At 37.2% G+C, this 26853-nt stretch overlaps 1 protein-coding gene across 5 annotated transcripts in view; it reads right to left on the bottom strand.

The window, feature by feature from the left end:
• The window catches only part of igl (IQ calmodulin-binding domain containing protein igloo), a 244310-nt gene that overhangs the window by 135202 nt on the left and 82255 nt on the right, over positions 1-26853 (bottom strand). The window contains exon 1 of one of the 5 annotated variants that reach the window (XM_074170384.1): positions 24950-25090. The exons of the other annotated variants lie outside the window; for them this stretch is intronic. Coding sequence (XP_074026485.1) covers positions 24950-25046 — 97 coding nt within the window. The 5' untranslated portion in view covers positions 25047-25090. Of the gene's footprint in view, positions 1-24949; positions 25091-26853 lie in introns of those variants that run through there. 5 annotated transcript variants of the gene reach the window in all.

Below are 26853 nucleotides of genomic sequence, written 5' to 3'. Positions count from 1 at the left end.
CCTTCCGGTTCTGGTGCAGGTGTTTTCAGTCGCAGACCCAAGACAGAGCCCCGATGGGGACCGAATCAGGTTCTTTGAGTTCGGCAGATCCGTACTCTCACCATCTTACCTGAAAGACCACTCACCATACAAACTAATCGGCTTCGTTAAGAAGCTGGGTTTATTTGGCAGAGTGTGAAGAGGTGTGAGCCACAATAAACCCTTATGGGTTGCGGTGGAGGGTCGAACAGACCCATTCACTTTATACCTACCTACCTACCTACCTACCTACCTACCACTACCTAACTATTTAATCTAATAACTGAAACAAAAAATCGAAAAATATTTAAAAAATCAATAGGTGTTTTAATAAACAAAAGTTTTAGTTTATTCTTTAAATAATACATTTTTATTTTCAATTCAATGTTATTTTGATAGCAAGTCGTTTAATTTTATAAAAATGAAGGAGTCGTGATAATAAGAATTTATTTTTTATATTGTTAACGTTTGATTCAGAAACACTACGTTTTCCACTACTTAAGTTGAATGTTTCCATAATCCACCACTGTCAATGCCGTAAGTATCGTTGCAACTCGTCTTTTTAGTCTTCCATTGATTTCGTAGGACTATATCGACTGCCATTACCAGTTGATATAGTGAATGCTCCGCTCCATCAATTTTAATTTTTATTGTTCGTGGCGCATACATTATTAATGATGATTGCATCTCTCATAGGTGTACAGAAATGGATGACTCGACATTCCATTTCAATCGATATACTCCCTTCGATACACCGAGGGTTACAGCAAGGAAAGTTCATGAATACAGAATCTATTATTGGTTAAAGGCCTTCTGATTTTCAATCAGATAGACTTTGGTTATTGAAAGTTCGAATCCTAGTCAATTTAGAGGCCTCGAACACGAAGGCATCCCTCGAATTTCCGATAGCAAATCGGGGAGAGTTATTTGCAGCCCGAGTGTTTCTGCGATAAATTAAGTTTTTCTGAATGGAATTGAATTTCAATTATTCAGATCGAATAGGGATTTAGACGCACATGTTGAAATATGCAACTTGACAGTTTTCTAATAGATATTTATCAGAGTTGAGAGAATTGATTAAAGTTATGACACTACTCCACTTTGTGTAGATGATGATTTTTTTCAATTGATCCCAAATTGTGAGACGGTTTATTCTAGTTTGGTGTTTCTTGACAATTTTCTAATATTCAAGGAGTGTCAAAAAAGGGAGATTAGTTGGAACAGCACTCAAGAAAAATTGATGGCAAATCGCGGACACGTGTTTCTGGCTATTGGCTTCATTAGCACGGTGTAGCCAAGTGCAAAGAAGGAATATCCTAAGAATTCTTGGTCTCGTAACTAGAATCACTCCAGTTGGTGACTCCGTTCGTTTGTGCTGTTTTCCCATTTTTGGCAACCAAGTGTTGCCCATCCCTGCCCTTGGCTACACCGCGTTGATGAAGCCAATAGCCAGAAACACGTGTCCGCGGTTTGTCAAGAAATTTTATGAGTGCTGTTCCGATAATTCTTTTCTTTTTTGAATTAAATCATTGACACTCGATAGTACCTTCTCTTTTATATTTATATACAGTGCATTCCATTTAAAACGAGCCTCCCTGAATAATGATTTTCAGGAAAAATGAAAAAACACCTCGACAATAGTATACAGGGGGACAAATTTTGACATATTCACAGTTGATCTAACTTTTCCTATCGCACCCCCAGAGCATGTCACCATTTTTTAACGGATCAATTGTTTTGCATTATCAGATGTTTCATGGTGAACAGATTTCAACGAAGTAGAATACATTATGGTCTGAAGCTCATAGTTTGGAAGCTGAAAATTATTTGAGTTGAAAACGAGCCACCCTGGATGAACTTCTGTACAATCTGTTACCGAGGTTTCATAGGTATTTTTGTGAAGTTTACTTCAAAAAGTCTTATTCTGCCTAGTTAAGTTTGAATTCGATATTCTCTTCATTTTGTATTTGTCTCATTCTACAATAACGATTAACTACCAGGTGAAGTTACAATTGGTGTTTCTGTTTTTGTGAATTCTTAAGAAGCAATGGTTTATACGCTTCGAGAACCGGTTGAAATACTGATTTTGTACTACCAGAATGGAAATAGTGCTAAATCTGCTGCCCGTATGTTCAATGATAATCATCCAGGAAGAAATGTACGACACAAATACATTTCGGGATTGTTGAACAAATTTATAGAAACTGAACAATAAAAAGCATAAGTGTTCAGGAGTTGTCAGCGATGAAGCTATTTGTACTGCTGTTTTAGGGCACGTTAGACTAATGGGAAATTTGCAATATCTTACTAAGTTATCTCGAGAATCTGGAATCAGTTGTACAAATGTTTTCAGGGTCCTTCCTTAGTACAAATTAAATCCATATAAAATAAGACTAGTTCATGAATTGAACGAAGATGATTTCGATAGACGTATCGGGTTTTGTGAAAGTGTCACTGAATGGATCAAGTTGCATTAGAATTTCTTATATGAAATTTGTTTTTAGGATGAATGTACGTTTAGTTTGAATAGAGAGGTGAATCAGCAAAATTGTCGATAATGGAGTGATACGAAACCTCATTTATACCGTCAAGTTCATACCCAACGACCTCAAAAACGGAATGTTTGGGAGGGAATTTTAGGTGACCACATCATAGGACATTTTTTTATCGATGATAACTTGACTAGTAATGGTGTATGAGATAGAATCAACAATATTAGAAGATTTGAAAGGGAATATCAAGGGGCATTGCAGAGAAATTCTCAATCTTGTGAGGACGGCAATGGAAGCTCGTTTATACCATTGTATGGAAGTTGGTGGAAACGTTTTTGAACATTTACTACCGAAACATTTTTTTTCTCATTGTTCAGTCATCAGTTTTTGATTCAACAATTATTAAAATATCTCTTTTTCTGATTTATTGCTTCCACATTTGTCTCTAGAACGATAATTTCAAAATGTGGCCTCCTGTATAATTGTTGTTTCAAAAGTTATCCAGGGTGGCTCGTTTTCAAATATCTGCCAAAGCAGTTGTCAGTTGATTGGTCAAATCATCAACGTCAACATAAAAAACTTAACAAGCTAACTTGGGTGTCACACCAATAGGTGGTTCCGCTTTTGTCTCGCTTGCTTCTACGCAGTTATTTTTATCAAGTAGTGTTCTTGGTTTTCACATTTTGACTTGAGTCGAGGACCGCCTGCCCGGTACTGAAGATGCCCAACAGGCTGAAACAGGTGTCTACCAATGGCTCTTGAATTGAAATCAAAACGAACAAGCAATGACGAATGAGCAGGTGCATTATTGTGGTACAAAAGCCACGAATTGTTTTTCCACAATACCGTACGTTTTCTTGGTATTGTTTCTCGCAAGCGTCGCATAACTTCGAAATAATAGGTCTTCTTCATTGATCGAACAATGTGGCATAAACTCATGATTCACTACGCCACAATAAAGAAAGAAAACAGTAAGCAAAACCTTTACATTTCATCAAACTTGGCGTGCTTTTTTGGTCTGGGCTCCTGTGCTCTTCCTTTGGGAGGATTGGACTTTGGTTTAGATATCATAACCATATTCGTATAACCATGATTCTTCACCTGTTATGACACTTCTGAGCAAATCTGGATCGCCGCTGATGTCATTCAACAATTCATGAGCAATGCTCATGCGACAGTTTTTTGGTCAAAATTCTGTAATTTTGGAACGAACTTCTCTGCCACACGCTTCATGCCCAAGATTTCTGAAGAAATTGCATGTCATGAGCCGACCGATAAGCCGACATCGTCAGCAACTTCTCTAATAGTGATCGGAGACGGATGTACCAACATAAAAAATCGCTAATCAAATGTACTTAGCTCGCGTTATTTTTTGAACAGCCTACGTATGTGTGTGTGTTCGGTAAGGTTTTTGCGGTCAGCAATCTGATTATCTGAAGTTCGGATTGAACCGCGTCTGTTTTCAATTGTTGGTTTCGAGTTTGAATCCATTTTCAAGAAACTATGACTGCACTAAGGTTTCAATCTGCCTACTTTTCAGGTCTCATCGTTTGTCTCTGAAAGAGTCTTAATTTGCCTCTTCCCAAGCATAAACTGGGAGTAGACAGAGTAGGCGATATTGAATAATCGTCGGACACAAATACACACAAAAAAATTCGAGCTCGGCTGGGAATTTTAGTAACTATAATGAATCTGAAGCCGGCCCTGGCCGATATCTCAGCGAGCAAACGCATGACTCATCGGGAATGCACTCGATAAGCCACCGCGAATAATCTAGGCCAGTGCCGAAATCCCTAGAGATATCCCGAGCGTTCGTTGACGATATAAAAAGGCCGCTCTCCGTCCCGAGCAGTAGTCTGTATCTAGGAGCGAATCGAGCGGTTAACAAACAGTGAAGATAAATTAAGCGTTAGTTGCTAAGTGGGTTAGTTGTGAAAGTGAAATATTGTTAAAAATAAATTTGTTTAAGACAGTTAATTCTTTAATTCGTTACAATTGGTGATCAGGAGTGGATTTTTAAAATAAATTTGTGAACGCTTGGTGGTTGTATTACAGTGAAATTGACTATAGGACTTTCGCACTTTCGCGCAGATAGACTGGTAATTCATTGTGTTTCGCGAAGTGGACAGTACCGGACGACGGAAACATAAACTGATGGACCTTTCTCGCGAAAAATAGACTCGTGAAAATAAATAAGTGTTTCGGACTCCATTGAATAAGTGGACATATTCAGTCTTGAGTAAAATAGACAGAAAGAGATGAAATGTGTTCAAGGAAAGTGCGCCTAGTGAACTTGAAAGTCGCCGAATTGAAGCAAGAATTGGAGGAGAGAGAACTAGATTCTTCCGGAAATAAATCAGTACTCCATAAGAGACTATGGGATAACTCAATTGAATCAGGAGAAGATCCCGAAACATATTTATTCGAAGTTTCTGGAGGTGATTTGAGTTTAATAATGAGCAAACTCGATGGGCTTCAACAAAATTCGTTAAGCCTTGAGGAGAAGCTTCTGGAAAACTCGAAGAGTTTGGAAGACAAGCTTCTGGAAAATTCGAAAAGTTTGGAAGATAAATTTCTAGAGAATTCGAATAGCTTGAAGGAAGAACTACTAGAGAATGCAGAAGGCTTGAAGAAAGAGCTTTGTAGTGTGGCGAGCCTACTCGAAGAAAGGATAGGAACCATCGAGACAGAGATAGATAAAATCAGAAAGGAAATGAACACAGAAGTAGAGGAAATCAAAGGCGGAGTTCAGGCAGAAATCAGTGAGATAAAGGAAACAATTAGCAAGTTGCAAAACTAAATCGTTAATTCTGCCCACCCCACAGAAACGATTACTGAAAACTCAATTCCGGAACTGAAAGATGTCAAACTCAGTTCTGAACCAGGAAAGCTCTCCATGAAGCCGCCCCAGTTCGACGGAAAAACTCTTTGGGCAAATTATCGCCGACAATTTGAATCTGCGGCCAGAGCGAATGGATGGAATGCAGGAGAAAAGGCGGTAGCATTAACATTGGCGTTGCGTGGAGAAGCAACGAATATTCTGCAAACCCTCACGGCCCAAGAACAGGAAGACTATGACCAACTCATGAAGCATCTTGAGCTGCGGTATGGACAGGCCCACCTAGAGCACGTGTACCATTCACAGCTGAAGAACCGCTGCCAGAAATCGGGAGAATCCCTACAGGAGTTTGAAGCCGACATTGCTCGATTGGTTCGTCTGAAATATCCTGATACACCGGAAAATGTAATAGAACGGTTAGCAATTGAGGCATTCTTGGACGGACTTCGCAATCAAGAAACGCAGGCCTTCACAATAGCTCATCCCAAACATCTCGTGGATGCACTGGCAAGCGCTCTGGAGTTCGAGGCTGCAAAACAATCCTGCAAGAGCCAGAGCAAAGTTCGAGCTATCGAGGAAGATGAACTGCTGCTGATATTGAGGCCACCATAAGAAAAGTAATGAAAGAAGTGTTGCCTGAGAGGAAACAAATAAGATGTGGGAAAATTGGACATGTGCGTAGTAAATGTCCAGCTTTCAAAGAATCGACATCAAATTAGGAAAACAATCAGCAAGACCCCGTAAAAAACGCATATGTTGCCGTTCTCCAACGACAAGACAAAGGTGTTTTCGTAGACGGCCTCATCAACAACGAGCCTTGCACCATGCTGCTAGATACAGGTGCGACGAGAACCATTATCGGGCCAACCTTTGCCAAAACACCGGCAAGGATTGAACCGTCAAGCTGGAAGCTACGCACCGTAACGGGGGAGCCAGCCACTGTACTTGGAGAACTACCAATTGAATTGGTGTTGGGCAGCACTGAATTGAAACATCGTGCATTGGTGGCGGACATCGAGGACGATGCAATCATTGAAATGGACATAATGAATTCCAAAGGGTTCGAGCTGAGCAAGACGGCGTCCTACGTGTCGGCGGAGAAGAGCTGGTGCTTCATGGAAGAAGCGAAGAGACGATAAGGGTCCTATTGGCTGAAGACGTCTGCGTATCTGAAAGAGCTGAAAACATCCTGGAGGCTCGCTTGGACGGAAGTGCGAACAGCAGCAAGGTGGTAATGTTCAAGCCCAAGATACACGATGAGAAAATTGGACGAAGAATCGCACTTGGGAAGACCCTGTGGCGTGTTGATAAAGTTGTGCCGGTCAGGGTCATGAATGTCAACTACTTTCCCGTGACCTTGAAGAAAGGAACAATGGGGCACTGTTCGTCCATTTCCTCGGTGATACGGAGTGAACGCAGTTCGGTTAGCCTAGCCAATAACTTGCCTAAAGAGTTGAAGAAGTTGATTGACATTTCCTCCAAGGGCATACCACCAACTCACCGATCAAAACTGAGGGAGTTAGTCAAGAAGTACCAGGAAATCTTCGACATTGGAGAAGGAAAAGGCGGCAGAACGAATGTGGTTCAGCATAGAATCGACACTGGGAATGCCCGACCAATCCGGCAATCAGCTAGAATACTCCCTCTTGCCAAGAGAGAAGAGGCAGACAAGATAGTCAGCGATGTGGAAAAAGAAGGAGTCATCGAACCTTCTGACAGCCCCTGGTCTTCCCCAGTCGTGTTAGTGAAGAAGAAGGACGGCTCGACAAGGTTCTGCGTGGATTATCACCAACTAAATCACGTGACAAAGAAAGACAGCTACCCTCTTCCAAAAATCAACGACACCCTAGACACGCTAGGCGGCTCCACAATTTTCTCGACCTTGGATTTGGAGAGTGGATATTGATATCTCGACGATATAATCGTGGTCGGAAAATCGTTCGACGATCACTTAAAAGATCTGGAGGAGGTATTCATGCGTCTGAGGAGTTCTGGATTGAAACTTAGTCCCAAGTCCAAGTCCTTAGTCCATCTGTTGCAGAAAGAAGTCCGTTACCTTGACCACGTTGTCTCTGGGGAAGGAGTGACGGTAGACGAACAAAAGATCAAAGCAGTTAAGGATTGGCCCATTCCAAAAGACATACATCAGTTTCGGAGCGTCCTTGGTTTATGCACCTACTACCGCCGATATGTGCTGGGGTTTGCCAACATTGCCAAACCATTGACCCGACTCACAAAAGAGCAGATCTTTGATCAATGCTCTTGTTTTGAGCTATCCCCTACCTGACGGAAACTTCATTTTAGATACGGACGCCAGCAATGTAGGACTTGGAGCAGTCCTTTCTCAGATCCAGGATGGACATGAGAAAATTATTGGCTACTTCAGCAAAACGCTCAGTTAACCAGAGCGCAATTATTGTGTCACCAGGTAAGAGCTGTTGGCCGTTGTCAAAGGTGTAGAACATTTCTACAAATACGTGTATGGAAGAAGATTTTTGTTAAGAACGGACCATGCAGCTCTCAAATGGCTGCTGCAGTTTAAAAATCCCGAGGGCCAAGTAGCACGCTGGATTGAAAGACTTCAAGAATTTGACTTCGAAATAGAACATCAAGCTGGGACTAGCCATAAAAACGCAGATGCCCTGTCACGGAGACCATGCCCCGATGACTGCTCACATTGCCGACGAGCAGAAGAGAAGGAAGCAGCCATTTGTAGAACTAGAGCTGTAAACGATAACTGGGAGGATAATAAGATCAAGGAAGACCAAGAAGAAGACCCAGATCTTGGTTTAGTCATCGGATGGAAGAAAAGTAACCGAAGACCACCGTGGCAGGAGGTAGCAGGTTATTCGCCTGTGGTTAAGTTCTACTGGGCACAATGGAACTCCATTGCCTTGGGAAACGGGGTCCTGAAGCGTGTGTTGGAGTCTAAAAACGGTGAAGAAGAAAGGCGCCGGACAGTGGTACCCAGGAACAGACGACAGTGAGTGCTCAAAGAAATCCATGATGGAGTCACTGGAGGACATCTGGGATTAACGAAGACCCTCCAGAAAGTAAGACAACGGTTTTTCAGGGTTAATTGTCAAGCCGACGTCAAGGACTGGTGCAGAAAATGTGCTGTATGTGCTGCCAGTAACGGACCTCGGATACGACCAAAAGCTCCAATGCGCCAGTATAACGTGGGTAGTCCTTTTGGGAGAATCGCCATCGACATATCCGGCCCGTTCCCAGAGTCCGACCATGGGAACAAATACATTCTAGTAGCCATAGACTACTTCAGCAAGTGGGCAGAAGCCTATGCCCTGCCCAACCAGGAAGCCTTTACCGTCGCTGACATCCTGGTGAAGGAATGGATATGTCGATTCGGTGTCCCATTGGAGCTGCATTCGGTCCAGGGCAGAAATTTTGAGTCCAACCTGTTCCAAGAAATATGTAAACTGTTGGACATTCGAAAGACCAGAACCACAGCCTTACATCCACAGTCCGATGAAATGGTGGAACGAATGAATAAGACCATAAACCGCCACTTGTCCAAGGTAGTCTCTGACCATCAAAGAGACTGGGATCAATACCTCCACATGTTCCTGCTGGCTCATCGTTCGGCAGTGCACGAGTCAATCGGTCGAAACCCTGCCAGTATTATAATGGGACTAGAGCTGCGGCTTCCTTGCGACCTGAAATTTGGGACGCCGCCAGAACAAGACACTGCGGGAGAAGACTATGTCAGCAAGCTTTGGAAGAGAATGGACGACATCCATGAACGAGTCTGTCTGAACATCCGGAGTGCCAGCGATAGAATAAAGAAGGCCTATGACATCAAGACGAATGCTGGAGAATTCGAAACTGGGGACCTAGTTCGGCTGTACAACCCTAAGCGACGCCGTGGTTTATCACCGAAGTTGCGGAACTCGTGGGAAGGTCCGTACAACATGATGAAAAAGATTAATGACCTCGTCTACCGAATCCATAAGCCACCTCGAGAAAAGCCTAGGGTCGTCCATTTTAATAGATTGGCTCCTTATGCTGGAAATCACGACCAAGTTCGCGCCCTCAGACCACCAGAGGATGGAATGACGTTCCAGCAATTCATGTCCTCATACTCGAACGGACTGAAGGTCGTACATGGGGTAACTCGAGAAGAGCCACGCATTGATTACGCACTAGCTCACTGCGTGGAAGAGGATCTCCAATTGTCCAAGGGTATCGCTGTGGTATTCAACAAGAAATTCGGTCAGCTCCAAACATTACGAGAACATAATCCAGAAGTCGGAGGAGTGCTACAGTTGAAGAAGGGTCAGAGAAACGTCTTCTACTTGGTGACCAAAAAGTATTCTCGAGACAAACCGTTCTTACGGTTTGTCTCGAGAGGAGTCTCGGAGGAGTCTTACTAGACTAAAGGAGACGATGCTCGACCAGAATCTCGTGAACTTGGCAATCCTGAAATTAGCCTCTGGGCTCGACAGGCTGGACTGGAGAATTGTGAGAAGCATGTTGGAAACGATCTTCAGATCCAGCGGCATCCAGATTTTGGTGTGCGGTAACCATCTTCCACGACCGAGCATAAATACTGTGCAGATATGGGGAGTCCTCCAGGTATCAACACACGTCAAGGATAACATCGAAACGTCTTTAAGGAGGGGGCAATGTAATGACTCTGAAGCCGGCCCTGACCGATATCTCAGCGAGCAAACGCATGACTCATCGGGAATGCAGTCGATAAGCCACCGCGAATAATCTAGGCCAGTGCCAAAATCCCTAGAGAGATCCGGAGCGTTCGTTGACGATATAAAAAGGCCGGTCTCCGTCCCAAGAAGTAGTCTGTATCTTTTTGCAATAACAAACAGTGAAGATAAATTCAGCGTTAGTTGCTAAGTGTTGTATATAAATTAGTTGTAAAAGTAAAATATTGTTGAGAATAAATTTGTTTAAGACAGGTAATTCTTTAATTCGTTATACAACATTAACAATTTATGAAAACTGCTACGAATAATTAACACCAAGAGAAATTTAAATAGTACATAGAAACCTGAGTTCAAATCTGTTCAAATCTGTTTTTCCGTTATTCAGCTGCCGCCCCCATACGAACGACAACTCTCAGAAGTTGAGAAACTTGTGCGAGCTAGGGACTAACGAGGTCTTACCTTTTAACGTGTGATTCCTAACACGGGAGTCTGTTATATAATTCAATAATTGGACAAATTTTGAGATACATTCAAAAATGTACGTGTTAATTACAAAAGTGCGTGGATTTCAATGATTTTCGAAAAACGTTATTCCATATTTATTGTTCAAGTGAAGATATTTATGTTGTTCATAAATACCTATCAGGTTTCACATGAGGATGTTGATTGCATTTTCTAGATTTATGTCCGATATCATCGATATCCATAATGAAAATCAATAAAACATGTTTTCATCTTGTCATCATCCGCGATGTTCATCGATACTGCTTTCAGGTATTTGAATTTCTCAATTATTAACGTTGACAGGTGATTCATCGAAGATTTAGTGAATTAGTTCAGTATAGTTGCAGCTCGAATCGGAGTCAAGCATGTTTTCATCTTGTCACCATCCGCGATGTTCATCGATACTGCTTTCAGGTATTTGAATTTCTCAATTATTAACGTTGACAGGTGATTTATCGAAGATTTAGTGAATTAGTTCAGAATAGTTACAGCTCGAATCGGAGTCAAGCATCGTGTAACAAAGATATACTTTTTGCAATAATGACAGAAATAACTGTTTTACGTTCATATTCGGAGATACTAAAATAAAGTATTCAGGCACAGTATTGAACATTTTTGTAAACACAAAATATCAGTTGGTTTGCATCAATAAAAACCTAACTGAATCTACGTCAGTGTAATCTAATAAATAATCCTTCATTACAAACGTTATGCTGTCTAAACTGATAAGCACACGCCAAATACACACCCGAGTATCGAAGTCTACGCATTCCAGCTGTATTTGGCATTGGGATTGGTTAAGTTGTTAGTATTATGAGCTGCAATGTTAAACATCGCATAGGGTTCCGGATAAGTTCAAAGGTTAATTCCCGTCGGTTATATTCTGTTTGAAATAGGGTCGTTTCAGTGATGAAAAAAGCATGATATTAGACAGTACTACGTTGTCTCACAATATATAATCTGGAAATAAATGTCTGGGAAAATTATACATTCTGCATGTGCTGTTGCTATTAATTAAATTCAGTATTTTCAAACCGAAAAAAATAAGTATTTCAAACCATGAAATTCCGAGAAAAAGAACAGCGGACCTCAACTTTTAAGCATTAGTTGCTTTAGATGAAACGCGAAACTTTCAAAAATAAATATGCGGTAATGAGTTTATTCTATTATCTATCGAATCGAACGAGATAAGATTTCCATTTCTCTTCAGTTATCAGAAAAAATAAAAACCAATTTTCCGTTCATTATTTGAATGAAATTGGGTTCACTTGACTGTGAATAACTGAAAAAAAAATCAATCAGATGATGGAAAAACAAAGAAGTTTCGAACAAATATCGAGATAGAATTTTTATCTGACCTTTGAAAAGCTGAAAAATTAAAAAAGTTTTCAAACACAACGGAATTTTCTGGGAAGAACTCCATAATATTATTTACCACCCGAATAAATTTAAAAAAACGCTGGTGGAATTCTGTGACATTTTCCACGGTATGAAAAATATAGAGGAATAATCACAAAAAAGTTAATAAATCCTATTTCCATGGCAAAATTGTAGAAATGTGAAATCACCACTGGTCTCAAAAATCCTTCAAACTTAAGGAAATCAAATCTTCATTATATCCTTGGAACAACAAAGCAACAAACCGGTTCCATCAAGTCATAATTACCAGATTACGACTGGGCCACACTCGCCTTACGCATGAACATCTACTGATATGAGGAAAGAACCGCTACTAAAATGTTTCGCGTGTGAAGTGCTTGTGACTGTTAAGCATGTTCTGGTAGAGTGACCGCTCTTCACAGTTGAAAGACTGAACAATAAAATTCCCTCCAACCTAAGTGAAATTTTCCAAAATACCAATACCAACAATATTGTTGAATTTCTTAAAGAATGTAACCTTTTATTTAAACTGTAATGTAAACAACTGCATATTTTAGATATATTTTATATGTTTGCCGCTAATAGCTACGGCTGATGTGGATTTTTCTAAAAAAAAAGTGAATAGTGAAAAAAGTGAATATTGACCACACTATTTTTTGATATTTTCTGCAGCATTTGAAGTATAGAGGAATAATCACAAAAAGTGAAATATTGACCGTACTACTTTGCTACAGAAAAACATTGTGAAATGTTACTTGAGTAACTCTTCTGTAACTGCAGGACAACACTACTTCAAGTATCGGGCTATGAAATATTTGTTAAGGTAAAACTTCAGTGTACTTAGGTAAGTGCAAAGTGGGTAGTCCTATTCAACCCTCGAATGTTTATTGTAGCTCATACCTATCCAAATTCGATCAAATAAATTCAGTATCATAACGGAGTTTATTACTTTATTTGGATAGTGATCTTTCAGGTCAGCTGGCAGAAGTGAGCTTTTTCCAAACGCTGAATACCTGAGTCGATCCGCGACGGGGCAGACACAGAGTTTGAGCTCTGCTACCGGGGCCTGAATAACATTAGTGTTCAATAGTATTATGGAGTTTGCTTCAAGAAAACCAATTACTTTTCTAGAAGCTTAGGATTCTTTTCATGAAAAATGACCACGTTTGAAAGACTATTATTAACAACCGATGTTACTGAAATAAAAAATTAAGGCTGTAATTGAATAGCACCGGCCGATACTTGATGAAAATCCTTATTAAAACTCATTAACACAGGTTAAACCCTTTGTAGTGAAATCATAAAATAAACTGTATTAATGAGCGCTTGTGAAAGCTATTGTATAGCGAAACACGTGTCGCGATTTTTCTAAAACCCTTTATAGTGAAAATCATACAATAAAATATATCAATGAGTTTCAATGAAGGCTGTCTTAACACCATTATTGAATCAGTTTGATAACGTTTATTCTTGTGGAAACTGGTTTCAATGATTCATGTTAAATCTAATTCACGCAGTGTAATAATTTACTAACATGAAAATTTCCTGTGTCACAAAGTAATTTTTCAATGAAACAGGAAACGACATCCCTACCTGCTTGACTTTTAATAAAAAGCAAGGTAGGCATTCTTGGAGTAACTACATTTTCATTACTAAATATATGGCGGCTCATATGTCAAACTCATGAACAGTTAGTCAAATGTGTTGTGTTGACAACGGTGGTAAATGTCTGGTTATGCTTGATCCGTATAAACACTGTTTAGATGGTGGGACTATGGATGTTATAAAAACAAATCCTATATGTTCGAGAAAACGTGGTCTATCTTATGGATTACGGTGCTGTTGAGATGTACAGTATTTTCATACTCTTTATTATATTTGAACTATAATTCACATCTTGAATTGAGACGGTACTAGTTGAAAGCTTTTAAAAAAATGAGATGTTCCCAGATCAGCACTTAATATTGCCAAATGGGAAAACTTGATAATGTTGAATTATGAAATAGTTATTAACGGCACAAGGCTGATATGTAGCAAATAAGGGGTGAGGTTAAATATTGTAATCCGAGACGCAGGCAAAGATTATAACAACCGAATCCGTTATTTGCGTATCGGCCGTGTGGCGTTCAAGACCTTTCGTAATCCCGCTGAAAGATCACATTTTGATTTCGAGGAATTAACAAACCACGTACCCCGTAATTCTACAGAAAAATCCCAACATGGAACAGCTTAACAATATCACAACAATATTTCGCGAGTTCGCTTTAACAACGACTACGGATGAAATTGAAGAAATTGAGGAACAAAATAAAATTTCTTTAGAAATATTGGAGAATCATGTGCAGCGAGTGTATGCAGAATGAAGCTTTGAAAAAAATATTTGAACGGCCGCCGGCCGTTAAAAAATATTAACGGACGGAGGCTGTTAACACCAACTTTTCAATTGCCATCTGAATACAGTCAAATCAAAATAACAGTATAGGATTACGGAAATATAATTTCATCACTATTATAATAAACATATATTGAAACAATGTTTTTATTAGATAAATCTGAATTGCATGGGTTGTAGTTTGCTAAATATTGTAAAATTTCTGTTATCTAGTCTATTGAATATTGGCGACAATCATAAATTGTAGAAAAATATTGTTGAAGTACTATCTGAAATTTACCTCGCTTGCATGCACCATTCAAAAGTAAAGATTTGCATTACTTATCATATCGACACATCTCGGAAGGTTTTGATTTGATTTTACCAAGAAAAACTCAGTTAATTTTCTCGAATTCATTCATTGCGGTGTTGTCCATATAATATTACTTTTAACTCCTACCACTGTCAATAATACATTCATGAATATATATTATATAGGAAATTGTGAGCTTTATGGAGTGATTAATATCAATAGTGAATAATTAGTTAGATAAAATTATTTGCTCTCTTGATGAGAATAGAAAATTAAAGAGTTATCAGAATGATATCGCAGAGACGAAATTGATGAATGAAACTTCTACCCACATTATCTGCCAACAAATGTTGATATTGGTTTTTTTTTCATTTCATTAAATATTTGATAAGGTATTTTTCAGGATGCCTTGATCATTGAGATTATGGAAATTTGTAGCAGAAATAAGCTCACCGAAAGTATCATGAAAAATGAGAAATGAAACATTCTATAAATTGGTGGATGTAGCCGTTACTACGTGGTAGGAAATCGTAATGAAAAAAGAAATGAAAATTTCTATGTTTTTTACCACTTTTATTTGTAACTAACGTTACTAAGGTTTCTCACATTCAGCCAAATGTTGAACAGAATCAAATATTCATGTAGAGCATGAACCAAAAATTCTGTGAGACGTCACTTATAGACGTACATGTCTTCTCCAAATCAATTCTCATGTATTGCAAAAATATAAAAGGATTATTTGCAGTACCATCACATCACGAAAAAATAGATCCTCGAAAATCTGAACTATTTTTGAACCAGTTTCAAGTCAAGAATCTCAAGTTTTGAGTCTTAAGAGTTCATATTTACCAACATTTGTCACGACTAAAACTTATGATTTATGACTGACAAGACATGATTACATTTTTACGGTTCAAGAATATAATTGTTCACTGTTTGGATTGAGGAAATGAATTTAAATTGAAAGAGAAGAACACTTTATTGTGAGATTTTCACTCAACAGTTTCACAGAGACACAAGTATTTCGCTAGACAATAGCTTCCTCAGGCGTGTCTTTACTGATTAAAATCTACATTTAGAAAAAGGTCTCAGTTATAACATAAAACCGTATACGGTGCATTTCTTTAATGTCCCCCCTCTTTTATTTTTTAAACGGTTCAACTCAAAAAATTGAAATTTGGGATAATGAAATTAATGCAATGTCAATTCTGAAGTGAAATTGACAGATGGAACTTTCAAGATGGCGACTGGGCGCCATCTGGAAAAAAAATGAATGGAAAGAGGGGTCTAGTGACACATAAGCTCCTGACGAATACTTCACAATCCTAGAATATGAAGTCAATATCTTCATTTGCTACAAAATGGCGGAATATTTATTAATTGCCTGAATACATTGACATTTAGCTACATAATATGAGGTAATAAGCTTGAGGTCAGTTCAGAAGATGCTCGAAATGGTTGCCTTTAACTTCATGACATATGAACAGCCTATCCGATATTTCACGCCGAACATTTTCGAACACAGTAACGTCAATATCTCTACAAATATTTATTATTCTCTGCCGTATATCCAATATTGGAGCAGGTTCAGTATCAAATCTGGCGAGCGGGCTGGCCATTCTGTAGGACCTCGACCGCCAATTCAACGACCGGAAAAAGTAGTATCCAAATAGTTTCTTACTTGTCTGGAGCAATGTGGTGGCGCTCCATCTTGTTGGAATACAATATCAATATCGAATTCATTAGGATTCGCTTCGACGATAGTAGTTTTCAGCATTTCAAATACAGTTTCTCTGTTGAATTTCAATCAATAAATAGGGGTTCTGCAATATGGTTTCCCAATATTCTTGCCCAAACGTCAATTTTTTCTGGATATTGGGAAAACCGAAAGCTAAATGAGAATATTCTAACTGAACAATGATGTTAATTGTCGTACTGATATTTTTTGTCGTTTTCATAAACAAAAAATAACTTAACAAACCTTATCGGGTTGTTGGAATTGCCAAATGGTAGATAGAAAGGAATATTTCTAGAAATATCGATATTAATATGTTTGTCTTCAGGAAAGTATTAAACGTTCCGCCATTTTATAGTACGTGAAGATGTTGACTTCATATTCTTGGGTTGTGAAGTAATCGTCAGGAGCTTCAAAATGATGTGTCACAAGACCCCTTTTTTCATTTAATTTTTTTCCCAGATTGCGCTCAGTCGCCATCTTGGAAGTTTCATATGTCAATTTTCCTTCAAAAAAAAGTATTCATTCATTAATTTCATTATCCCAGATTTCAATTTTTTAAGTTGACCCGTTCAAAAAATAAAAGGGGGGGGACATTAAAGAGATGCACTGTATGAATTCTACGAGCATAGAAAGTTAAGGTATAGAATCGGATCTGGCTCTGAGAGTTACTTCTAATCATAATAAACATGTACTTATGATGTACTGTTTGGAACCTTTGGTGTAGTAATGAATATTACTGGAGTTTTTTCCCAACACCAAATCGTTATTTTTACACCTCGACACGTGTTTCAATCACCAAGTGATCATCTTCAAGAGGAAGATAAAACTAGAAACTACTCAAAACTAAAGCTATTTATGTTATTCAGGTACATCATACAGATAGGTAATCAGTAATACCACCCATACAAGTGTACCACCCTAAATTAATTTTACAATTGGCCTTTCTATTGTTTTATAATATGTCCTTATGTATGTTTAAATGTTACAGCTATATATAGAGCAATTTCCAGCTATATAAAATTAGTTTCACAATATTCACGTTATTCAATAACGATAACGAACCAATACCAAATAGCATACTATATAAATTGTTGAAATAATATTGTTGGGTTTACTGGTTACTACAAAAAGACACATTATAAATATATTTAGATAGGCAATATTGTGAAACTAATTTTATATAGCTGAAAATTGTTCTATATGTAGCTGTAAGATTTAAACATACATAAGGACATATTGTAAAATAATAGAAAGGCCAATTGTAAAATTAATTCAGGGTGGTACACTTGTATGGGTGGTATTACTGATTACCTACATGTATGATGTACCTGAATAACATAAATAGCTTTAGCTTTGAGTAGTTTCTAGTTTTATCTTCCTCTTGAAGATGATCACTTGGTGATCGAAACACGTGTCGAGGTGTAAAAATAACGATTTGGTGTTGGGAAAAAACTCCAGTAATATTCATAATAAACATGTCGAAACATCAGAACCTATTGATCAAATTCAGTCCAATACAAAAATAAAAATTCCAAAATCAATCAAACAGAAAGCTAAGGATAATGAAGTGATTTTTACGAGAGCAAATAAAGGTCGACCAGTTATTGCATTAAATAAAAACGAATATGTAGACAAAACTCTAGATTTCCTTAATTCAGGAAGCTACGAAATTCTGCGGAATGGTTCTACAATTTTGTACCGGAAAATTTTTAAGTAAGCCATTAAGGCAATAGAGCCGGTTATGAATGTGAGTGATAAATGCAGGGCAGTATCAATTAGTGAATAATATTAAAAAAGGTAATTATTCCTGATAACGCTAAATGACGCTAAATATATTTTCCAGTATTCCGCCAATTGAAACAATCGAGCTGGTTGAACGCCTTTTAGACGAAAAACATGTAAATCCACTAATAAAACATCTTACCTACAAACTCCTTATTTACCTACGTTTTTATATTTCAAATGTATTAGTTAATTTTTATACTCAATAATAGTATGAAACCCGAAACCGGTCGTAAAAATAAAATAACTAGTGGAAATTAAACAAAAGTGTTTTCATTCATTTCGTTAAAGTGATCATGAATTTCCACAAAATAAACAAGTCATCAATTACATGAAAAAGGAAATTTTAGATGTACTTACTATTTGTCTATCTCAAAATTATTTCCAATTTGACGAAAAATTTTATTCATGCAGTGAAAGACTAATAATGAGTAACCTGTGGAGGTAAAACTTCAGGCATGCGTTTATTGTCAGACTCTTTAGTGAAAATCTCACAATATACGTTTAAATAAAATATGTTTTCCCGTTAACCAGCACCCCTACGAACGACAATCCTCAGAAGTCGAAACTTGTGCGAGCTGAGGACTAACGACGTCTTTTTCTTTTAACGTGTGATCCCTAACACGTATTCAAGAATTTTGAAATTTATTGCTTCCTTCTATTCCTTCCTTTGAAAGTTTTGAGAAGTACAAAGCATTCTTTAACGAAATAAATTTAATTATGTTCATTTGCCAATTACATCAAATTTCAATAATGATAAAAGGTATAATTTGAAGTATCTGTACAAATTTCACCACATTTGAACATTTTCCTATTTTCGATATCGATAATCACCTGGTATAGAATCATAATAATGACCAAAAGCACCCCAATCACAGTAATAAGGAAATGCGTAACCAAAGATTGAATTATTCATATAGAATCTAAACGAAAACAAAGTTTCACTCTCAATTCAGCTTAACGAATGACATACGAACGACTTTTAAATTAATAATTTTCGATCAACGTTTTCCATTATAGTTCGTGAATTATATATACATATCGCCATTACTGTGTACGTGACATTTTCGAACGATGTAAATAATCTGTTATTTCAACCATTCTATATTCGTATTCGAAGTGGATGAAATGAAAATGAAGAAATTTACTAGACTCCTAGTTCCAAACTCCAGACATCACCAGAAGATGGCAAATGAGACTTTGCTTTGGAAATAATCCTCCGCGACATATGGAAGTTTTTTTTTGTTAATAGTTATAGTGAAAATTTGACTCTTCCTTTAGTCATGTGCTACTCTAAATCTGTCGAATTTGACATTTTTTAGAAAATCCTCAAAAAATCATTTTTTTTTTATTTCGAAAAATGCCTATGAAAGAAGTTGCTCAGTTTCCAATTTTATAACCTTGATTGAAATTTGGACTCTTTACTGTCACTTCGACTTTTTTCATTTTTTTTTTAATTTTTCGAATCTTTCGCTCTATCGATTCGAACAAATCATGATTCGAATTTCATAATTCTGATGAATACGAGACTTCAATATCATATCTTGCCCAGAAAATACCCGCATTGGCCTGTTACCAGGAAAAGAAATAAATACACCTCCCGAAATTCGTCTTTGTTGTTGCAAGGTTCATCTAGTTTTTTCATCTCATTGTTAAACTGATTTGGATTTTCAATGTATGGACGTTAATATGTCAGTAATCGAATAAACGTATTTCTCTCCTTTCTCATTACACTTGTTCTTCTTTTTTAAATAGATTTTTATCCAGCTTAATTATTTTTCTGACCGATATCCAGTTACAAACTTCTTCGTTCTAGCAATTTGTACTAATCATTTTTGAATATTACAAGCCGAATGCAACAAATCTGGAAGAAAATGGTAGGTACTGATCAAATCGAAATAAAATCTTCCCTTAGTCAAATTATAACGTGTAATGAACCGAGTTGTTTTGTATACATATTTTCACACATTTATAATTCACAAATAAAATGTTGCTTGTGCTTTTAATCACCGGCATCCAGGAATAAATATTTCCTTTAATACCGTAGGAAGGATATTGAAAACATTCAAAGAAACTGGCTCTGTGGACAATCGTTTCAAGAAACCACATAATCTTCCAATAAAGTATGATGAAGAAGAATAACTCAATGTTTGAGCGTTGTTGAAAACGGAAAAACTAATATTAGGAGTATTAGTAAAGATACAAGGGTTGGTAGAGACACTGTGAGAAGTATTTCATACAAAAATAAATGCCAACCCTATAAGCCAAAGTTCATGCACACTCTTGAAGAAAGAGATTTTGATATTCGAGTAGGATTTTCATATTGCATTTCTCTACAGGATTTTATGTCTATACGAGGCAACTTTCACGTCGAACGCAAAAGTTAGTTCTTTCCAAATTTGTCTCTGGTGGTCTGACAATAATCAAAATTTTGTAATAAAATGTAGTGACCAATATTCATTCAAGACAAATGTGTGATGTGGGTTAATACATAACCATATTTTTGGAGAAATGTTGAATGTAGACATGTACAGAAATTTCATTATGAATCAGTTTTCTGAAGTTTTGGATGATTTGCCTCTGTTAGAAGAAATATGTGGTATCAGCTTAACGGGGCACCGATCCACCAAACGGTACAAGTTAAACAGTGTCTCAGTCATATAGTTAGGGGCAAAGTGATAGGACGAGATTGGGAAGATTATTGGCCACCAAGATCACCGGACATATTTCCGATGGAATTTTTTCCATGGGGTTATCGGAAACAAAAAGTGTATGAACACAGACCATTTGCAAAACAAATAACATTTAGAGAATACCATTCGGGAGTGTTGTGCTAACATAAATCCTCTATTTATTAAAAATGCCTCAAAATATGTGAATGAAAAGATTATAATTCGTTTAGAATGGAAAGGATTCGGGTCCTTTATAAGATTATTGAGATAAATCAATGAATGTTATGATGTTTTGTTGAGAATATGGTTATAGTTATTTTGGTTTAATATGTGTGATTGATGACTTGTTCATTTTGTGGTAATTCATGATAACTTTAATAAAATGAATGAAAACACTTTTGTCTAATTACTACTAGGTAATTTTATTTATACGACCGTTTTCGGGTTTAACCCCATTATCAAGTATAAAACTGAAATATATATCCCTAAACAAGCGACTCGATTTATGTAGGTCTCAACTCTTGAATTTATAAGTTTAACAACTTCTATAATCTTCAGTGTTGAATTTTAAAGTTGGCATCCTGATTCGTTCAACCACCTGTCCTTCGATCTTACATAAAAACTTCCAATATAACCGAGTTTTCAAAGTTCACATTTCAGTTTTATACGTGATAATGGGGTTAAACCCGAAACCGGATATATAAATAAAATTAACTAGTGGTAATTAGACAAAAGTGTTTATTCATTTCACGGTTATTGCCGTGATTGACCTTCTTTCCCTAGCTACTCGTGGGACTTTTATGGACAGAGTAAACTTGAAAATTCTTTCTGACGCTGAGTCTATAGAGGAGATGGATGTCGTGCTTACGACTCCAACTGCCCTCCCTCTAAACTTAATTCAGGAGCGAGTATACAGAGGAGATGGATGGCGAGTTTACGACTCCAGCTGACCTCTCTGTAAATTTAGTTCTGGAGCGAGTCTAAAGAGGAGATGAATGTCGAGTTTACGACTCCAATTGATCTGCCTGTAAATTTAATTCAGGAGCGAGTCTACAGAGGGGATGGATATCGAGTTTACGACTCCAACGGACCTCCCTGTAAATTTAGTTCAGGAACCAGAGCTTCTCAACTCCTAATCCAACAACTAAACCTTGAAAAAAAAGGTTTGGTGGTGCACCCGGGAAACGACCGAATCATCTCCTCAAGAGCGGTACACTTCATAAAACCGCCTTGCACCAAATTCTTGAGCGGCGTACGCAGAATCTGTCTGGTGGTGGTGGAACGAACCCCACATGAGTAGGTTAGCAAACGTTTGCGCTCAAGTGATGATTCACCAAAACCAGAGGAGAAAAAGCCCTGCACGGCTGAATCTAAGGCATCGTCAGATGTAGCTGACGTGCAAAAACCCTCATATGGGAAAGTTGTCATGGGTATCAAGGTGGGAATCTTGCAACTTGACTATCCAACTACCTCATCAACAGAGGATTTACTTTGTGCCTGCCCCGCTGGGGACCGAATCAGGTCTTCAGAGTTCGGCAGAGCCGTACTCTTACCATCTGACCTGAAAGACCACTCACCATACAAATCAATCGGCTTCGTTAAGAAGCTGGGTTTGTTTGGCCGAGTGTGAATAGGTGTGAGCCACAATAAACAGCAACACAAGCAACTTTTCTCCTTTTTCGAAGTTTCCAAAAAAAAAACTGATTTTCAGAGGATTTTCCAAAAAAATGTAAAATTTGACAGATTCAGAGTGACAGGTTTAGTTTTCAACTCATTTCTCAAGCAGAAACTAACTGAGAAGTCAAATTTTTAATATATCATATAATAAAAAAACTTCCATATGTCGCGAACTTTATTTGTGACACTGTATATAAATATATATGAATCTATACTAATATTATGACACAATCGTCGTTTACAATAGTCTTTCACACTAAGTAATTTGGACGAATCATTCAAAAGTTATCACGATAAGATTAACTTGACGCAACGCAGTAAGCCATTAGGCGTCGCATCTACTGTAAGACGACGGGGGACGATGCTCGGGGGTAGAGGAGCAGTTTACGAAATGAAGCGCTATCGCCGAGAACGCGGGTAGACGTGTTAGGATATTCCAGGATAGCTTCCCAAATTTCTGCCACCTTAGTTGTCGGTTGATTGGTCAAACCACCAACACTGACATAAAAACTCAGCAAGCTGACTTGGGTGTCACACCAATAGTTGGTTCACTTATGTCTCGCTTATGTCTCGCTTGCGTTCACGCAGTTATTTTCATTAAGTACTTTTCTTAGGTATTCACATTTTGTCTTTGGAGGAGCGCCTGCTCGGTACTGAAACAGCTGTTTACTGGTCACTCTTAGATTGGAATCAATATGGTTATGATCAGGATAGTGCCTATCTTTATCATTAGGTCGAAATTATTCAATAAAACATTATTATACAACAAAAGTTTCAAGTGGAAAGATTTTTGAATCTGTTAGAAGTATTTCAAACAATGATTCAAAAGGTAGTTCATCTTGTGATCTTCTTTGAAAATGTGGGACCTGAGGGCACATCTTCAAGGATGTAATCTACTATCAGTTTTGTGGGATGCAATACGATCTTTGAGGTCTCGAGATCTAACCACTATATTATTCCCTACTACAGTTATGGCACCGAATTGAATAAATTAATGAAGACTGTGAATTAGTAGGAGTTTTCTCTTTAAGTTTCGAAAATAATTCATTATTTGTTAATAAAGTTTTACAAACAACGTTGACATTCAAATCCTTGAAAATGATAAACAGCTTAGATGTCATTTCACTGATGTAACGTAGAGACGGAAACAGTATGGAGACTCGAGATGAACATTTGTAACAACAACAGGAACATTGCTTGACGCAACGTCAATGGTAGACGTGCTCCGGATCCTCAGTAGAGGATCCGCCGAATCCTCTACTGAAAATGAACAATTTATATTAAATATTAAAGCTTTTTTAAGAAAGGAAGAATCAAAAATATTGGAAATTCGATTTTCAGTCGTTTAACCAAATTAATTTTCAGTGAAAGTTGATGGTTAAACCAATAATTGAAGAACTAACAGGTTTTAGGTTCAAATCGATGCGAAGAGTATTATAAGATATTCGATTGAAATTAGTGTCTAGAAAGGAAACACACTATTCCTCATTCTGTTTCAATGGCGAATTCATCATACACCAGAACTAATCTTCGAGGTGAAAATTCGACAAAATCTCAAGCGCTTTTCAAAGTCTAAAAGATATTTTTGAGACGTTGTAGACTCTATGTTGAAGAGGTGAAGCAAATTTTTGAAAATTTGTTATGAATAATTTGATTTTATTAAATTTGTACCTATTGTTTCACTATAGTCTTGAAAATGAACTGAAACAAGTCGAATAACGAAGTGATACATCAGCGATAATAAATTTGAAATTTCATCAATTAAACTGGAAAATTACTTAGGGTATAAAACATGTCTACCTCTGTACGTGTGGTAGACAGTTTTAATGAATTATAGCCTAAAAAGTATCACGTTTTTATCATGGGATTTTAGTGTGGGGTGAAGTTTTCAAAATTACATAAAAGTTACAGTATTTCAGATTTTTCAATTTGAAATAACAATAATTTTTATTACACTTGAGCCAGTTCGCCGTCTTTCTAGATTTATTATTTTTCAGATTTTGGACAGTAACAATTCTAAAAATAGTCAAGAATCAATAAAAATTATGATTGTTTTTTTATAAAAAAAATCATAAAAAATTATGGTTGATCTGGTCAAACATTTTCAAAATACTTCAGTCACAATTCGAAAACGTTGTCGTTTTGATAACTCACATGAAACATATTAGGTGCAGTGTTAGGAATCTAATTTTTTTCAACGTCATGTTGTTAACCACCCTAAATATTTATACCTGGTAGCGGAGTAATTGAAGTTCAGATTGCGTTTTTCCTAACTTCGTTTGACATTTCAGAAATCAGTGACGATATCTTTCAGAGTGTTCGAAGTATTTTTTCTTTCATTTATGTTCTGTCAAATTTTTTGTATTCCTTTAAGACAATTTTCAATAAGTTGCCAATCGAATCGCAAAAACATTATGTGTACAACGACCTCAGTAATACCACGATAAGTATTATTAATAATTTGCATTCATAAACACTCACCAGAATCACAGTGCGTGTGGAAATTGGAAAATCTCGAACCACTGTAAATTTTCGTTGGATGTGGGGCAAATGCCTGCGTTTTCAACTTTATATACATCAAACAGATACCGCGCAACCATCTAAGACATATGATTTCTCAGTGACGAGTTTTCAACCTGAAACACCAACGCGGTGTCGTACGTCGTAGATGCTCTCGTATATAGGTGAAACTCTCGTAGGCTGCCGTGCGGATTCGGAGAATGAAAACGGAATTTGATGGAAGGCCCCAAGAACTATACAATTATACATTGTTGTGGGACAATGACGAAGCGAGTTGTTATTGACCAGAATGAGAAATATTTTTGGAGCAGGATGATTTTTCCAGGGTTTACAAGACAAGTTCTGATCTAGATGTAGGGAAACCTACTATCTATCGACATATAGTAGGTTGTACTAGTTAACTGCCAAATACAGGCAAATTATGTTACCTGTATTATTTCATTCTGTCCAGTAAATCAACTTACTCTTTACTCAACTGCAATCAGTAAATCGAATATTACGGTACCTGATCGCTTAATGTGTTGCCTAGCAACACATTACCTATGTTTTAGTTCTGACAATTGACCAGTTCTTACTCAAAAATGATACATTGATGATGTGATGCACTGTTTGGAACCTTCAGTGGTAATGAATACTACTGGAGTTTCATTCCAACACCAAACCGTTATTTTTTAACACCTCGACACGTGTTTCGATAATCAAGTGATCATTTTCAAGAGGAAGATTGAACTAAATATACATACAATGCTGTCCTTATTTATACCATAGATATTTCTGATACCTGCGTCTTTATTGTCCTAAATTAATTTTACAATGTTGCCTTATCTACTAGTCTTGAATTAATTTTACAATGTGGCCTTATCCAATAGTCAGTTGGGACCTTTGTTATAGTAATGAATACTATTGGAGTTTTGCCGATATTTTAACGCCTCGACACATGTTTAATCTTCTTCTTGGAGATGATTACTAGGTGATCGAAACACGTGTCGAGGTGTTAAAAATAACGGTTTGGTGTTGGGATAAATCTCTAGTAGATATAATATTCATTACTACACCAAAGATTACAAACAGTGCATCACAAATGGAAAAAATAGTATACAGAGCTTATACATTTTATACAGGTTTTTCACATTACGGCATCGGTTTTCCTAATGTTGAGAGTAGGTTAATTTACTGGACCGAATGGAATAAAGGATAGTTGTGGTAAGTTTTGAACTTTGTGAGGGTTTCAATCATAAGATCGGTTGCTGAAACTGTCTTAATTGAGAACTGCCAATGCAAATTTAAAAATGTACTCTGCATTAATAAGCATTGTTACGAAGATTACCATTTAAGTTTTTACAAAAGTAGGAAAAATCTATTTTTTTAACGAAATATTTTAACTTTTTTAAAAATATTCACCTTCAAGACTCATATATACTTTGACATACCTTCAAACCCATTCTCAAAACAGTGTTTCCTCTCTGAAGTTCATAGCTCAAAAACATGGATCCAGAACAGCTCTCCAAGTTGTTGAAAATCGCTGTCACGCATTTTTTGTTCGACGTAGGAGAACAAATGAACTATGTTAGGTGATAAAACAGGAAAATGCGAGTCATAAGTCGTCAAGTCGATGTTTTTATCTTTCAAATGAACAATCGCTTGATGCGTCATACGGGATCTGGCGTTTTATCGAATACTTTAGGCAAAAAAATGTTGTTTATCATTTGGCGTTGATTGTTTCTCTTTCGACTGGAAATAACTGTCAAACCTATTTTCAAGCTTGGTTGGCCATGGTCTACGGGCACACATTATGAAAGGTGATGAAGCAACGAAGTGCTCTAATTGTCACACAGCACATACAACATCGTTCAAGATTCGTGGTC

This window comes from Leptinotarsa decemlineata, unplaced genomic scaffold (genome assembly GCF_025532065.1).
Source record: "Leptinotarsa decemlineata unplaced genomic scaffold, Ldec_3_MD MMD2_P_RNA_scaffold_11, whole genome shotgun sequence".
NCBI classification, from domain to species: Eukaryota; Metazoa; Arthropoda; class Insecta; order Coleoptera; family Chrysomelidae; genus Leptinotarsa; species Leptinotarsa decemlineata.
The sequence above is the reverse complement of the archived record's forward strand: the minus strand, read 5'-3'. Positions and strand labels throughout refer to the sequence as shown.